This window comes from Agelaius tricolor, unplaced genomic scaffold (genome assembly GCF_023055355.1).
Source record: "Agelaius tricolor isolate 1412-34295 unplaced genomic scaffold, bAgeTri1.0.p SCAF_6, whole genome shotgun sequence".
Taxonomy (NCBI): Eukaryota; Metazoa; Chordata; class Aves; order Passeriformes; family Icteridae; genus Agelaius; species Agelaius tricolor.
In genome coordinates this window covers 38591526-38609047 of record NW_027269266.1, presented here as the reverse complement: position 1 = coordinate 38609047, position 17522 = coordinate 38591526, and the positions used below count along the sequence as shown (strand labels likewise).

At 38.9% G+C, this 17522-nt stretch overlaps 1 protein-coding gene across 4 annotated transcripts in view; it reads right to left on the bottom strand.

Moving 5' to 3' along the window:
- The window catches only part of RBMS3 (RNA binding motif single stranded interacting protein 3), a 707113-nt gene that overhangs the window by 479589 nt on the left and 210002 nt on the right, over positions 1-17522 (bottom strand). For all 4 annotated transcript variants that reach the window (XM_071429410.1, XM_071429411.1, XM_071429414.1 and 1 more), the window contains one exon: positions 13418-13591. In XM_071429410.1, the coding sequence (XP_071285511.1) occupies positions 13418-13591 (174 nt within the window). The remainder of the gene's footprint in view (positions 1-13417; positions 13592-17522) is intronic.

The window sequence follows — 17522 nt, the reverse complement described above, 5'->3', positions numbered from 1 at the left end:
GGCAAAATTCAGAGCCATTTTGCCTCTTTAGAACCACCTGAACAAGGCTTTTTTCAGTGTACTGATACAATAGATAATAAAGACACAAAGACAGAGAAGTCCATGTTGGCATCAAACACCTTCTACTTTTGATCATCAGTGAATACAAACTGGAGTGTCTTGGTGGAGGCCAGTGGGACTTCATCACCTCTGATCATATGACAGCTTGGCTGATTGTACTCTCCAGACAGAAACTGCAAGTGTATATTTTGGGGCTTTTAGAGAGGGAAAAGCAAAAGTGAAATACCTGTGGGAGACATTCTGCACAACAATAAAGACTGGAATCTGCATTATGAATGTCCAATAGCAAGGAGTCTCACACTCAGCTGCAGATCTGCTGGTACCAACACCATCACTGAAGATCCCTCTAGTTAGAGACTTCATGGAAGTAACCTTCCCTTCCTCGTGAAATTTGGGAATTGTATAATGCAAGAAAAAAGCTTCTCCTTACAGTATGTAATTTGCACAGACTGACTCTCAAGTTTCTCCTCCACTCCCCTGTTTGGACCAGCAACTAATACTTTGTGATCACTAGCCTTGTTTACTTCTGCTTTTCAATTCCATTTTATTCACTGTCATTTAAAACAGAATGAACTATTTTTATTTTGGATGTAGTAAAATTAGATGGTTTTATTCTTCCAGACATATGACTCCTAAAAATGTATAGGGTTGGTTTAAAAAGCATTCATTGAGTGGGAATGACATTTCTGTTGGGTCTTAGGTTTTCAGCGCGCAAGGGAGACAGGGTACTGAGTTTTTTAGAACAAATTTAAATATAGAAATGAAAAGTCCTTAAGAATGTTATAGCTAACAATGTAAGCTCACTTTTGCTCTTTTGCTGAAAGGGATTATATTTAGGTTTTTTCCCTCCTTCTTTATATTTGACATGTTGTTTACAGACAGTTTAGCTGTTTTCCCCAAAACATAATCTGACTGGCATTCTTTTTCTGTGTGGGTTTCTTCCTTTTACAGAGGAAAAAAATCTTTACACTCCCCCCCCCCCCCAGCCCTTGCTTTTTTTTTATCTTAAATAAGGAAAAATGTTTTCAACCATGCCAGTTACTCTATCTAGAGGGACCATGACCAACACAGACACCCCTTATGAGGTTAACAAGACTAGAAAAAGGTGTTTATTCACATGGAACATCTTACAATTAAATATCAAAATTGGATGTAGTCATTCAAATAATTTAATTTTGTTTTAGTCAGTTAACAAGATTTCAATGCTGGTTGCCCTTTAAAAAGCAGTTACTCATGAAGCCATACAACTTAGCCATCACAAAAGCACTAACATGCTTAGTTTCTTTTATTAATGTTATGTGATTTTTTTTTGGTTTTCTACTTCACTAACATTTCAAGAAAAACAAAGTGATTGCCATGTGGTACAGTCAGTTCTGCAATGGCAGCACAGCCTTTTATTCCCAAATTCTGAGATTTTTTTGGATTTACACAGTAGCCTGTATTTTCTCTGAAGGGAATTATACATCTAACCATAAGCAGACACAGTTTCCATAGTCAGTTTGCCTATTGTATGATACTTGGCTGTAAGAACAACAAATTGAAGGCTTGTCCTCCTTCTATTGCTCCTTTTACCTTGAGTTAACCCCTCTGGTAGAAAAAAAGAAAAGGTGTGGGGGGGAAAGGTATAGAGGGGGATGTGGAGGGGGACCAAAAAAAGCCATGGTAGAGAATCACAAAATTACTCCATTTTACGTTTCAGAAAAGCCAAGATGACCAAACTTCTGCTTCAGACACCCACTATTGGAAAGCATCAAGTTTATGTCTCTGTTCCTGATGTAACTGGGCATGCAGGAGGAAGTGGGAAGCATGAACATTTAACTGCCAGAAGAGACTGGTATCTATTCCATAGACCATTGCCTTGCATTTCATGGGAGAAAAAGATCTGTTGAATAAGTGCATCTGAATTTTTTGACTATGAGGAGCAAAAAGGACTCTGTTCAAAATTACACAACATCCCTCTAGCATCACACCAGATCTCATAGATTTTTCTGGGAAGGTACAAGTGTCATAAACTTATCAGCAAGTAAAAATAGGGACTGAAATTAAAAGACTTTACTATGTACGCGCAGTAACCTGACTTATTTGCCCCATAAGTGGGAATTTATTTTTTTTTTAATTTGAATTAAATAGCTTTAAAATAAATCTGTTCCTTTTGTGTAATTGTCATGTAACAAGTATAATGGGACAAGGCTGCTCTGCAGTTCTATGTGACCACAGCTAGAAACTGTTTATTCAATGCAGAATTTTGTTCTATAAGCAGATCTCTTCTAGTTATTAAGTTATTAATTATATATTGAATATATTCACTGTGGGCTGAAACCTCTATGTAGCCTGAATATCTTAACTCAGAGGTGGACAGGTTTGCTCTTTTAGGAAAGGGTGAGAACTTACACTCTTCAGAAATAGACTCTGAGCTACACTTCTGAAATCTTGGTCCCCATTTTCATCACAATGAAAGAAAAAAAAATTAAATTATCTAAGCAACAATGGATCCACAATCACTGCTTTAAAATCTACATCCCAATGAACTAGTTGGAAAATGCTAACACATCCTTTTCCTCACATAGCAGTGCCGAGAGATTTTTAAAAGACTGAAAAGGCAATTCTATCAAGCTTCAATATATAATTAATTCTTTTACTTTTCAACTCCCAAACAAAATATTAAGATAAACAGCTTGACTTGGTATCAGGCATTGTTTATCGTATGCTCTCCTTTACAATGCTACAGCTTTCACAGTTCTGTTTGTCTTGCATAATGTACCGTATGTGGGGCAGTGAATTACATTCCTTTCTAAGAGACCATGCTGAATTACTATTTCTTTCCCAGGACTCAGAGGTGAATAATTGCACCTGTCCTCCTTAAGCAGACAAAAGACATTAAGTAGCAGCCAAATGGAAAGAAAGATTTAAAAAGAAAATCACTTTATAGTTTGGCAGGAAAACAACTCAATCCAACCTTTCACCCAGCTGTATACAATATGAGGATTTCTACAAGCACAGCTTCTGAAGAAAATGAAGTCTTCAAAGAGAGACTGCCCTAATAACAAAGCAAAAAATTGAGGTGCTTTCTAGAAGTTTAAAAGATCCTACTTTTGAAATAAATAATTGACAATACAAAAAGAAAAAAAAAGAAAGAAAAAAGCTCAATGACACATCTAAGTGTTTATGGGCAAATGTTCTCATTTACAGGATACAAACAAAGAAATAAAGTAGGATGGGGGAGCGAACAAAACCACATGGCTTTTCCAAGACCACGCAGAGATGCAGGAGGAGAACCTAGCACAGAGCAGAAGTGAAGATGCTGGAACTTCCTGACAACCTTGACACTGTGTCACAGGTTCATGGTATCATTTAGGCTGGGAAAGACCTTTAAGACAGAGCCCAACTGTAAAGATTCTGTGACCATGCTGAACATAAGGGCTGAGTTTTGCTCTCCCTGACTTGCAAGCAGCTGGCAGAGAGATCTGCAGCAGCTCTGGTTTCAGCAGAGCAAGCCATGCTGGCAGGCATCCAGGGACAGGTCACCAGGGCAGAAGGACAGAGCCACAACAGAGTATTTGCCTTTGGTGCCAGGAAATTCCTAGCACCTGACCATGCCAGAGGGCTAATGCTCAAAAAGATGAGAAAAAAGCATGAAAAGTGAAAATACTGAAGAGAATCTCTGCAAAGACCTTTGTAATATTTCCAGACCCTTACGATCTTTTTCCTCTTGCATGGAAGCTGACTGTATACCCAAGGAAGAAATGTATTCGTATATAAATGGAAAAATATTCTGCTCCTTGTGAAACCTAAAGGTTGTCAGTGTCTTCAGCAAAAATCCAGGCAGTCCATCTTACAGCTAAAAAGTTAAATGCCATGGAAAACTACATTAAAACATTCACAGCCCCCAAATAAAATAAAAGCAGAAAAAAGGAAACAAAGGAGTGATGCCTTGAGGGGAGATGCCCTTGCAGAAAGTCTCTTTTCCCAAAAGCACAAATGCCTGTATTTGACATCCTTAATGAGAACCTGATACAGCTTAGAAGAGAGACACTGGTAGACAGCAGAGAACATAACTGACCATACCTCCTTTCAACTAGAACCTTTGGGTTTCACTAAAACACCTCCATCACCTTATAGTTACAGATTTTAGAACAAAAGCAAACACTGCCTAGTTATATACTTGGAAAAAATACAGAAAAGAGCCAGGTTTGACAGATAAGGTACCAACCTGGAACGAATGAAAACCAAAGTTTACTGCCATTCTTTTCCTCAAACAGCTTAGGGTAGGATCTCTTTCAGTGCCATTGCTTCTCTTCCTATTTTCTGTCCCATCTAGTTACACGCCTTGTGATAGGGACTTTCTTTTACAGCATTTTTGATACAAATCTGAGGTCAATAGAGTCCTTATCAAGGAAAAAGTCAACACAGCACTGTGATGAATTGTTTCCTGGATTTCAGAAATAGAGCCTGTTATTTTGTGGATCTCTGTTTTTCCTCTCAAAAACTCCAACTCCCACCTTCAAGAGTGATGCAGAAATACCTTCTACACAAAACCTTCAGTCTCCTCAAAATGAAGTTCTCCCACAGAAACCTTAAAACTGCACAAAAGTAGATCAATTAATTAAAAACTTGCCCAAGACTGAAATGCAGATCACAATGTCTCTCAGGTGTTTCTTTTCGAGGAAACCCAGCTAATAAAAGCAAGAGCAAACATTTCAACAAAGGTGACAAAGATGAAAAAGGTGACAAAGATGAAAATTTAGATTGCTTAAAAAATTAGGCATGCAAAGAACTCATTTTTAGATCATGTGCTCTAACAGAGCGTTTAAATCACTGCTAGAACACATGTCAGAAATCAGCAAGGGACAGATGATCTTTGGTCAGCATTTGGGTTTACAGTAAAGCAACATTTGAAATTTATCAAGGGTAAAAAAACTGAAATGTCATCAAAAGAACATTTCAATTTTGACAAGTCAATATTTCCCACAGACATGCATTTCTTCCATCTCCCTTTGTAAACAGAACTCCCTGTCAACAGTGCTGCTGAATAGCATCCCTGGTGTAAATAAATCCTCAGGGCAAGGATTTATTTACAAAAGGAAATTTTCATCCCTTATGCCTTCACTGAATTGGGTGGGTTTATATTAAATCAATAACCCCAATTAAAATTAACAGAGAAGAGTCCATCAGCAAAATGATTTGAAGCAGTATTTGCTCAGAGTAGTCCAAAACTCCTCACCCTTGGAGGCTGCAATACAAGGAAGTTGCCTAAGCGTGTTAATTATTTAAAATGAAAGCAACACAGTTGCTGGCCTTTTGCGATAATCAATCTTTCAAAAAGTGTCAGGTGTCTCCAAAACATGTGACAGGTTGGCAGTTTGTAGCATCAACTGTCAAGCCCTAATACCAGGATTTTCTCTGGAGCCTGAAGGAACTCATCACCTTAACTAACAAATCCTAAAGACAACCTGTCTGGCTTACTGAAAATGAGATGGAGAAGCTAAATTAGAACCATACATCTCCTATTTGCTAAATTAAAGCAGAAAACCAAAACAAACACGGGAAGCGTGTATATACATATATATAGACACACATTCATGAACACAGACAGAAATGCATATAGAGATATGTATATGTAGATATATATCTGTAGCTGTAAATTACAGACATTTACCAAGATCTGTATTTACTGCCTCCTACAAGCCTATTTTACAGTCTAAATTTAGGGAATTTTCTTAAAAAAAAGAAAGGAAGAAATGAAGAAAAAAAAAGCAGCATCTGGTTTGGGTTTTTAAAGTCTATTAAAAATACCATCTTTCTGTCTTCTTCTTCTTGAGTATGCAAGAATAAAAAATGTAGAATCAGCAAGAAAATTGTTGCTTCCCATAGAGTCTGTTTAAAAACAAAAACTTCCCATCTCTTAAATGGTTGACTTTATTAGTATTTGGAGGTGATGAGAAACTTTCCAGCAGTAGTAATTTTACCAATAAATAGGTGCTGTGGATATATCTGTGTAAGTACTTTTGGTAATTTCAAAGATCTCAATTATATTTCCCATGAAGAAATCTTTCTTCTTGAAAATAAGGTGCTAGTTATTTACAGGGGATTTTTTTCCTAATCCTGCTAGCATTAATTGTTGAAAAAAAAATTGTCCTGTGGTTTTTGCATAAAATTTGACTCTTTTTTGTTAAATAACACACAGGAAACAAATCAATAAAAAGCATCAACAAACATCAATCTACAAAATTCTTAATCTGTTAAGATTAGGAGAAACAATGGCAAAACACTATATGTGTGATGTGTAAATGAGTAGAGGATGCCAGAAAAAATAACATTAAAACACCACTTACAAATAAAAAAACCCCAGAATTTTGTAACCAAACATTTCTAAACTCACTTACGAGGAAATTCTCCATTTCCCCAGACTTTCTGAAAAATATTTGTTGCAAGTCAGTTGAAGGGTTTTGTGTTATCAGTGCTCTCCCTCCCCTCTGAGAGGCACTGCCCTTTTGGAGCAGGGCATTCAACTTCAAATTGTAATTGCCATCCATCAAAAGTACTCCAGAACAGAAAAGCTCACTTGGCCAACCTGAGCCACCCATGGGCAGTGGCCTTTCACACACTCCACAGATCTGGCGGGCAGCATCCACAGCACTGTCCCTTTGCAGGAGCCAAGCAGAGGCACAGGCAGCATTTAACACAATTATTACAGCATCATGTACACGTTTTTAAATAAAACTACTCTTTGAGGTAAAATGCAATTTATCTACTTTGGCTAGAGTTCTATATTGCTGGTGACTTTTCCCTACAACCCTTCACTAAAGTTCCATTTCAAAGCTTAATACACAAAACAAATATGCTGGGTAACTCAAAGGCGGAATGTAAAACCCATTGGTGGATTTTGTGATTTTTTTTTTTTAAGGCCTGGCCAAGTTTTAATGGGCTGTCACACACGAATTATTATGAAAGCACTACAATGAACTGAGCTGATAAGCTGATCTGATCAGAATTAACTGCATGTGATTGCTGCTTTGAAAAGCTGGCCTAAAGAGGCAGCATTGAAAGCAATCTCACAAGTCACTGGTACCGCTTGCCTCAGCTATAAGTAAGCACAGATGGTGAGAAAAGTTAATTAAGAGACATATTTGTTTGGGGGTTTGAAATTTCCACCCTCTCTTCTCCAAAGAAGCCAAGCCACAGTGAAAATGTGTTTTACGTTAGCGGCCTAATAAGTTCATGTTTTTGAGGCTCTGTTCCTGTAGATGGAGGTAATAGATAAACAGAATAAATAATTTATGTCAGCAGTTAGCATATGGATTTGCAGCTGATCACTAAGCTACTCATTGCACCTGATAGCTACAACATCTTGTCAATTAAAAATATTCCTTTCTCCACAATCCTTCATTACTTTTCTCCTAACTGGTACAGCTTCTCTCTTACAGCACAACTGTACCTAGCAATGGAAATGTCATCCTTTTGATTCCCACTTTAATGACTGCCTCTTTACTTTATACTCTCACTTGTTCTTGCAGGATTTCACGAGGAACATGTCAACAACTACATAAAATAGTTTCTGGTGATACACTTCTCTTTTAATTCTGGTTGGAGCACTCTTTCCTACTTCTTTCCAGCCAGTGCTTGATCTTTCCCAAGATTTATCAATGGGGGAAAGCTGGGGCTGTCACCAACTTTAGAAGATCAAAACACATTCTTTACACTTTATTTACTGTAAGATTGTGACCAAAGTGACATCTGGCAGATATTTTGCTCAATGGTCCTTCAACAGTGTATAATTTCTGGAATCCATTTCCACTTTTTTTCATCTGTGGCCATTATAATGACAAGGGCCAACAGCACCAAAGAAATACTGGCTAGAGAATGGTAGGGAGCAATCTCACATGAAAGGCTTATGAAGGTAAGAAAGGGTTAACACCAAGGACAGAGAAAGCCAAGACTTCAGAACTGCAAGTGTAATTGAGAGGTTCTTAGAAGAGACACTTCCAATTCATGCCTACTGTACTATTTATTTCCTTTCCCATCGCTGCTGATTATAAGGATGTGCATGTGTAAAAAGAAGTTTCTTCCTCTCTAATCAGACCAGCTCTACTCCACGAATCCACAATCCACTGTTCGTGACATTACAAAATGAATCAGGCAGGAGGCTCAAGTCAGATCAGAAAGTGACAGCTTTTGTTTAAACAGATATCTCGGAAATTAGTGATGACAGGATTATACTGCATAAGCATTTCACTCTTTGCACTTTCTCTCTAAGGAGAGGTGCAACAGAATTATTCACTGGAAAGATCTTAGTACTAAAAAAACCACAAACCAAACTTCATTGCTGATCTTTTCCACTTGTATTTCTAGAGAAAAAAAGGTCTGTTTGGAATAGGACACTGATGCTATGTATTGCATGCTTCCTGAATTTAAAGAAAGGTGCTTCTTAAAACATTATCTTTGCATTATAATGTATGGTCATATCATATTTGGTATGATGCGTGAATTTGGTATGCACCAGTAAATTGCTTCTGTCAGTCTTATTTTGCTGTTATAGAACCAACTTTGAGTAGAATATTTCACTTACAAAAATGTGTTCCCTAATTAGGTTTACATTTCAGAGAACAGGATCATATCAGAAAACTAAAGATTGATAACCAACTCCAGCCCTGCACTGAGAACCTTCCTACATCATTCTGCAGAGATTTTAGCCAAAAGCCTGGTCTGTGGGATTTTTAAATATATATATACATTTAAAACTAATAACTTAGCTATTATATACATGTATACATACAAATTGATAATTGTATCTCACAACCCCAGGTGGTTCCTAAACATTGTATTATCTAATCCCATAAATATGGCAGGTTTTCTAATTTATAAATGTATACAAAATAAATTGTTTAAGCAGTCAATCACTGAGAGCTCACTACAGATGTTAATCCAATTTGTGTGGTAATGATCAGAACAGTCAGTTTACATAAAGCATTACAGCTGTGCAATGCTGCAGTCCAGCAGTTCTGTCATCAGCAATGAGGCTTACCTACCTGGAACTGGAAATTTTTCCGATGGACTCTGCATAGTCATGCTGACAGTGAGTAAGCCCTTCCATTAGACTTGTCCACAGTGACAGCCTTGCTCCCTTTCTGCTTTCCTATCCAAGGATTGTCAGCGGAAACGTGTAAAAGGAGCTACAGCTCCTTCTACTGGGTCTTAAGGTTTCTAAGATTAAAGATTTGAGATCCTACTTTGAGGGCTTGCAGAATTGAGTGGAAGAATGCCAGCAGTGTCTCATAGCACTCCACATCACATTTCTTTTAATTCTGCTTTTCACATTCCAACTAACAGCATAATTTCAGAAGCAATCACGCATTTAAAGAAGCCGTAGAAAGAAGTCTGGGGACAGACTGTTGGAATGGGGACTGCTAAGCAAACTGATTGTCTGATCCATATATGACATCTCAGATGTAACAGCTTGTAAACATTATGTGTAGAGCTCCAAATAATAACTCTACAGATTTAACCAATCATGCTTTGAAGGCTGTCACTGATCTAGTGGAGCATGACCAAATCCTGTTAGAGTGCAGAATGGATTCTAGCTGAAAGTCTTACACACGCTGGGTTGGGTATCTAGATAAGGATTTCAAAGACATTGTGCATGCTACAGAGATGTATGCACATGGAGAAATTAATACACACAGCTAAATTCACCACCCCATGGGCATACAACAAAGGTTTCAAACCCTGCAGGGTAAAACACTCTGCAGCAGTTCTGCTTCATCAGAGAGTATCACATGGCCAAATTCCTTCATAAGTAAGGACTGACTTTTACAAAGGTGAGCATGGCAGGTATCTGAGACTGCTACATGAATATCCAAGAAAGGCATAAAAGACTCCCTTACAATTTCAGCTGGAATACTCCAAAGCTGATGAGATCTGTGTTTGTTTTCTCACTTTACAGATTAATTCCTTTAAAACAACAGTACAGTCTAAGAAGTTGATTTGTTAGAGTTAATTCAATGAACGAGATTTCTGAAGATCTGTGAAATTCTATCATCCTTCCAGCAAAATGTGGAGAAAAGGAAATGAAGTGAGTCTTTGAGACTTTGGAAAAGGGTAGGAAGCCTGTGTAAATGTGAAAGTGCTCAAAGGACACTATCATTCAAAGGTTCCTATCTTGCCCAGCAGGGATAATCAGAATTACTTTGTCTATTTTTTATCTTCCTGTGTGAAGAAAGTTCAAGAGAAAAACATGATTAGGTGTCTTCTCCTATTCTGAGCAATACATGCTGTATTTTTCTGCCTGTAAGCCTCTGAGTGTGAATGCCAGAAGAATTTCAAGCCTCTAATATCAAAAATAATTTACTATGTAAGGACCATCTACCACATTATCATTTATATTAGTATACACAGATCCTGCGGGGTATCCTGCTTCCCAGTATAGCTAGAAATTAGCACCTTCTTGTTTGTTCAAAAACTGCATTGCACTGTTGACTGAGTTGATATGCAGTCTGTTGTTCCCTTAGATAATTCAAGAGCTGAAAAATTACCCTGTTTAAACAAACTTCCTATTCCTTTCTCTCCTAGGGTGGAAAGACTGTTTTTAATCAATTGTTGCAGCACTATGGAAGAGAGATGCCAAAGGTGCTCTCTGTTAAAACAAAATAAAAACCCCACCTTTGGCTCTGACATACTCAGGACCAGCCAGAGTCATAAGGGTCTCTTAACACTGCACTGTGTGAGATGTTTTTTCTTTCATTTAGATTAAAAAAAAAAAGAATTAGAGAATTGATTTTTTTCTTATTCAGTTACATTTGGCCCAATTAAAATAAATCTTTTTTTGTCTCCTTCAGCTTTTCTCCAAACAGTAGAGAAATCCAAAGCTTTTCTCTTGGCACTGTCTTCAGGGACTAATATCTTTAAGTACTCCAAGGGTAGATCCAACTCCCTGACATTCGTCTGCCTTGAACTTGCACAGTGCTTGTAAGTTTGTTAGCCTCCGAAGTGTCAAGGAACTGCAATGATCTTTAGACATATTCCATGTGGGAAGTTTTGCAGAAACAGCTTCATACAGCTCTACAACCTACAACTTGTTCTGCTGAACCTGTGTCAGATGAGGGCAAATAATATCCTCTGAGGTAAAGCAGGTATCCAGTTGAGCACGTAATATTGGGAAGATTCACAAATAAAGGAGCTCCCCCACATCCAGCTTTTATTATTCTCATTTACCATAAAAAGGTTGGTTTGAGCCCAGATTCAACAAATCCAAGTGAGAAACAGGAACCAGACTAACTCGAACTTTATAATATACAATGAATCAGATATCCAACGAAATATTAAGGCTTTTTTTTTCCTCTTGGAAACTTGAAATTCATTTGATGCTGCAGAAGGGAGGAGCTGAATTTCCTGGAGTGCCTTGCCCAGGCCCTGCTTATGGACTCCCTTAGAGAATACAGAAGTAGGGAAAAAGCATGTGATCACAGTGGTAGACACTGCAATAGCAGCTAACCTGCTACAGCTTCTTACCACCAGCTTAAGAAATCTGTCCAATCTCTGCTGAGCAGCACTGCAACAGCTCCTCAGATGAGCCAGAACCAAGAAATGTGCCAGGTTTTGCAAATGTTTGAACCCACGGACACTGAGGGCAGGGCTAATCAACCAATCTGCACAAAGGTTTATGCAATTCTGCACATTCTAAAATCTCTGCTTTCCAGCAATCAGATAAATCAGCTTCCAGACTGATGTATCACTTCCAGTGACTACATATTAAGATGCTCAATGAAAACAAATATCGTACTGATTGTATGTGTATAACCTACAGATATTGTACTACAATTCTAGTGGAGCTACCCTCAACTTTAGTCTAAACAAAGGAAAGAGGAACTGTGGAAGTAGCTTGAAAAGACTGAAATTTCAATTCAAATTTTAAGCTCTCTTCCAGGCAGTAGAGGATTCTTCTTGTATGCTCTTTTGCTAAGCAGAGTCAAAGCTTGAGTCACAGAGGGGATAGTGTTTATTCTAGCTGATCAAAGTTAAGGAGCAGTTAATGATTTGAATACCCACAGTTTAAGATAAATTAAGCTGTCATGCAATTCTTTTTGAGCTATCATTCTAAACAAGGAAAATATCTGTGCCCTTGTGATGTCAAATACTTTTTATTTCTTCACAACAGTTTTTATCATTTTCAATGACACCATAATGGAAGTGAGCAAACAGAAGAATCCATAGAGATGTTTAATTTATTCTGAGAACTCATCATCCCAGAAAAAATAGTGAGATTTTGCAAATTTATTCCTCTCCTTTATTTCAATTACCATGTTAATGTTCGAGGCAATTTCTAACCCAAACTTCTGGCCAGAAGTCTGCTGGCAGGTATGATAGCAAATCTAAATCAAATCACAAAGATCTTGCAATAAGACTACACAGCACAATTTCCATTCTGTACCAAAAGCTGCACTTTCCCATTTCCCTACTGGAATTCACTATAGGATGGCAAAACTTCATTACGTACACACGGCAGGAGGTTAAGATGCTATGTCTTTTAAGAAGTTCTATAACCAAATGTCCAAAGCTAAGTTCAAATCCAAACATTAAAACAACAAAGTGTGGAGTGGGGAAGAAAGGAAGATTGCTTACACTAATGAGATTTTCCCCCATTAACTCTCTTGGGGTCTTTCAAAACCAGAAACTACATCAATGAAAGGGCTCTGCTATAAGCAGTCAACAGTACCAATATGACAAAATTCACCATTAGCCTATAGTTGTGACCCTTTCATGACTGTCAAATTAAAACACACAACAACACTGAGCCACCCTTCCACATTCTTTTTGGCCACCAGTTCACGCAATTATAGAAGACCAGTAGTCTTTGCTTAGCAACAAGATTGCATGTTCACCACTGATCACATTAATGATAAAGTAGTGAGTCAAAACAAATCTAATGATGAGAAGAGATGCTCTTCTTCTCTGACTAATCCACACAATTTAAAATGTCTGAAATAGAAAGAATAATTGATTCATCTTACAGGCTCACCAGAAACAGAAATGAGGCCATCTGTAATACTGCTTTTCAGACTATGTTTCTGACACCAAAACCCAGGCAAACAACAATAATTTCATGCAAGGAGAAAGAATGCTAAATGCACAAGAAAGTATATATATTTTACTGAGGCATAAAACTTTCACATTTGCTTATGTCTAAGACTCATTCTAATATTTTTTTTAGAGTTTGGGTTAGTATATGTGAGCTGTTCTGTCTGGCATGGGATATAAAGACTGCTGGAGAAGGGTGCTGAATCATCAGCCCCTGAGTGCCTCCACCTCCCAGGGAATCACAGAGTTCATTCAGGTAACTGCAGAAAAGGTTTTCATTACTTACAGCAGGATGTCCAGCACAGTAGGTGTAGCTAGCATGAGACTGGTAGTGCAAGCTTGCTCTTGGAAAGGTGTATGTATTCCAAGCAGGTTGGCTGCTATTCCACTGGGAGCTAAAGCCAGGGCTCATGGTCACTCTCGATTTACTGTTTTGGTACGTTCTCACTGTGGAGCTGGACTATCAAAAAAGAAAGAAATGCAACGTAAAAATAGCTTTTAGGGTAGAATTCAAATAATGCAGCTATAAATCATCATTGTGCATACAGATAATGCCACATGGTCTGGAACTAAGTTGAATGTTTCCTGTAAGGAGCTAGGAAAAGCAAAAAATGTATTCCATCAAAGATATCAGTGAAAGAGCTATGTCACTGTAATGCCCAAAAGGAAGACTGATGACTGTTCGACTTCAGGCTGGGATATAAATCAAATGGACAATCAATAAGTGACAGAAGTAAGGGGATGTTCTGAAAATGTGTAGAAGGTACAATCCCAAGATTAATTGTAGAAACTTCCATATATTTTTATTATATTGACATTTATTGAACAACTGATCAGTTATGGCCATTTTACAGAAAATGGCAGTTTGGGGCCAATGTTTAGATCTATTTCTTGAAGACTTGGAATCCCATCTAGGGGCTAGCCAAAGTTGAGCCATCACAAAACTACATATCAAATGTGCAACCTTCTAAGCACACTATAAAATTTCATGACATTCTAATTACTTAGGGAAAAAATCAAAAACCTTGAATTTTTTTTTTTAAATTCAATTATTTAATCTGAAAGTAACCTGGACTACAGATATGTAAGTCACATGCATTCTTTCTGTCCTTCTCTCATTTTATTTTAATTGTAGCTTTCTGCTTCTAGTCCTTTTTTTATGAAAAATATTCTTAATAAACATCTGCACTGTTAGGGGTGGTTTATTAGGGCAGCAAAAAAGAATCAATTTTCAAAAGAGTAGAAGATGCATAGGAGTGGATGCATTTTTAGCAGGTATTTAGGTTGGTCTTCAAAGACATGCAAATATACTTTTTATTCCATATTCTGCTCTTCATTTGGGTTTTGCTTGCTTTCTTTTTATTGGCAAAGGTGTTCTAAATTTCCCATGCAAATTTACCCCAGCTAATTGTGGTTATTATAAAACTAAACCTATTCTTTTTAGAGCATTAAATTTATGGTGACCTTGTTTATGCAGTAAAAGCTCGAGAAATACGAACACAAATAATATTTCTTAGAAATGCTTATAAACGTCCCTGTTAGCAAATTGATGCTATCAATTTCAAAAGCTATATTCAAGAATGACACTTCATTTATTTTTACCCTCCTTTCAAAGACAACTTTTATACATCATATGTGTAGCATTAAACAAATATCAATATGGGCCACCATCAAACAAGGTGTTTCACATGATCCAAGACCATTCTTACCCTGAAGTGCTTACAAGATAAATGAGAAGGTCAGGGAAAGGATGAAAGAGCAGAGTCTGGGGTAGAAGCAGAGAAAACAGCTTCATAAACATGACTTTCAGTTTGATTTCAATGCTTCAGCTCAGTTTCATTGAGAGAGAATTAGAGAAATGGAAGGAAAAGAGGACAGAGAGTAGACATGCAAAAAGGTTTCAAGGACACATTCTAGCTGCAAAAATATGTGGGTTGTAGTCTTTCCAGTTTTTAGTACTGTATTTAGACCAGCTGCTTGCAGAACCTAGAGGCCATGCTGGCATGGGCTGAACATGCCCTCTTCATTTAATTTAATTTTCAAAAGTTTAAGTACACAAAGTTTGCCTCAGTTATCAATTGCTGTATAAACTTTAAGTTCAAGAAAAGGCCAAACGACTTCCTGCATGTGTTTATTTCCTGTGCCGCCGATTAGGAAGCCTGAAAAGAGCAGTTTCCGCTCACCAGCTCTCAATATCTCGACAGATTCGCCTCCCGCCCCCACTCCTAAGAGAAGGATTCCTGCGGTGTGATTTCTAAAGATTTAACTTACGACTAGCTGAACACAAAGCGTATGAATGAACACTAAAACCCACACTAAACTCTCATTAGTCACCGTGTGTGACAAGTGGTTACTTTGTTCTTACAAAAGGCTTTAGGAGAAAAAAATATCTGCCCCTACAGTTAAAGGGGCTTATTTGAAATAAATCTTTTTGTATGAATTTAAATCATGACAAATCAAAGGAAAGAGGCTATAGCTACAGCTAGGAAAAAAAAAAAAAAAAAACAACCAAAAAAAAAAAAAAACAACTGAGGAGTTTTAATGTGGGGTTTTTCTTTTTTTTCTTTCCCCTTTTACCCTCTTTCCCCAAAGAGCAGAAACTGCATTTTCTTTCTTTTGACATATTACTTATCTTTCAGATCACTCCTCAAAGACAAGTCTTTCTTTCTGGGCCCTGGTAGACTTGCTTCTACATAAGAGATGAAGGCTAGGTTTTGTTTTGGCCAGATCAAGTAGGTTTTTAGCCATAATGTACTTTTCCGTGTACATTTCTCCCCTTCATAAACATCAGATATTCAAGTGTGGCTGCTTATTAACTCCTCTTGAGAAGTTGATCCCTGATTGAATATTCTGTGAACGCTGAGCTATTTTATCCCAATAATAACTTTGCTCCTTCCTATTTTTTTCTGATGGGTTTTCATTGTATGGACCAGTGGCAGGTATCTGTGGCTGATGGGATGTAAAGGTGCATTGTCAGCTGTGATATTTGTTAACTGATTGTTTTCACAACAGCAGCAAACTCCACTACAGTAAGGAGAGATCTGCCCCTGGCACTACACAGATGTGCACAATCCCTGTTCACTTCTGAAAGAACAGGTCCAAAAATGAGCCTGTTTTTCACACAGACTGCCTGAGCTGCTGGACAGCCTTCTGCCTGCTGCCTGGCTTTTGTTTGTGTGCTACACAAAATGCCCTCCCTGTTCTGTCCCCATGCCGGAGGCATGGTTCAGCCCCAGCACTAAATCCAGGCACAGAGCTGAGCCCCTCTGCCCTGTTTCTATTCCTCCACACAGGGTGCATTAGGAACAGTGAGGCTTTCACAGCACCAAGGATGCAGAGGGTGTCCTACCAGTGCAGATCTCTCAGGATGCAGAGGCAAGAAATGAGACCCCACAGACCCCTCAGGGTGGCCGGGAGCCATGGGTGAAAAGTCCCTGAGAGGAGACCCCTCTGCTGTGAATAGCTCTGGTCAGGACCACCATGTCTGAAGCCATAAAAGCTGCTCTTTTGCTGCTGGATTCCCTCCAGAAAAAACCCAAAACACATAGCAAAACAAAGTCAAAGTCAGTGGAGACACTCACAGGATAATTGGCTTTGAAATCTTGAAGAAATACAGCTTGTCTGCCAGAAAATAGGGATCTCTGCACCACCAGCCACAAAGTCCCAGGACAGCCTGGACCCCTCAGGTGGTCAGGGAGCAGGGATATGAGACCAGGGACTCCAAGAGTTGATGGTTTGATTTTCTCAGCTCAAAACAAAACACTGCACACCTCTGCAGCCTTCTCAGCATGGTGAAGAGGCAGCTCTGGGAGAGACACTAGACCAACTGGGAGAGCTGGAAGGGGACAATGGTGCCTGGGGGCAGGTGCCCAGGTGCTGGCAGTGCAAGGCAGCCCCTGCCAGGTGAGGCTGGGGCCGTACCCTGCCATACACAGCCATACTCAGCCATTCCCAGCTGGCTCCCGGCCACCCACACACTTCAGGGCCCAGCTGGGCCCTGCAGCCAAGGCGGCGCTGCCTCTGGGAAAATGGATCTTGGAAAGAGCAAAACACTGCCTGGGAGTGAGGGGGAAAAGTGAGAAACTGTCCGTGAGCACTGGGGGAGAGCAGGAGGAGGGTGAGGAGGCTCCTCTCAGCCCCTGGAGAGCCCAGCTGGAGGAAGTGTGGGACAGGACCTGTGAAGAAACCCATGCTGGAGGAGGTGGAGATGTCCTGAAGGAACTGTGGCCTACACCAGAGCAGAGGATGAGCATGAGGAGCCGGAGAGGGAGAACACCCGACCTCCCTGTGCCAGCAGGGATGGGAAGCAGGCTCAGGAACAGAAGAGTGAAACTAAGCCTGGGAAAAAGGCAGAGGGAAGAAGGCGTGAGTATTGTCATAATTTTCCCTTC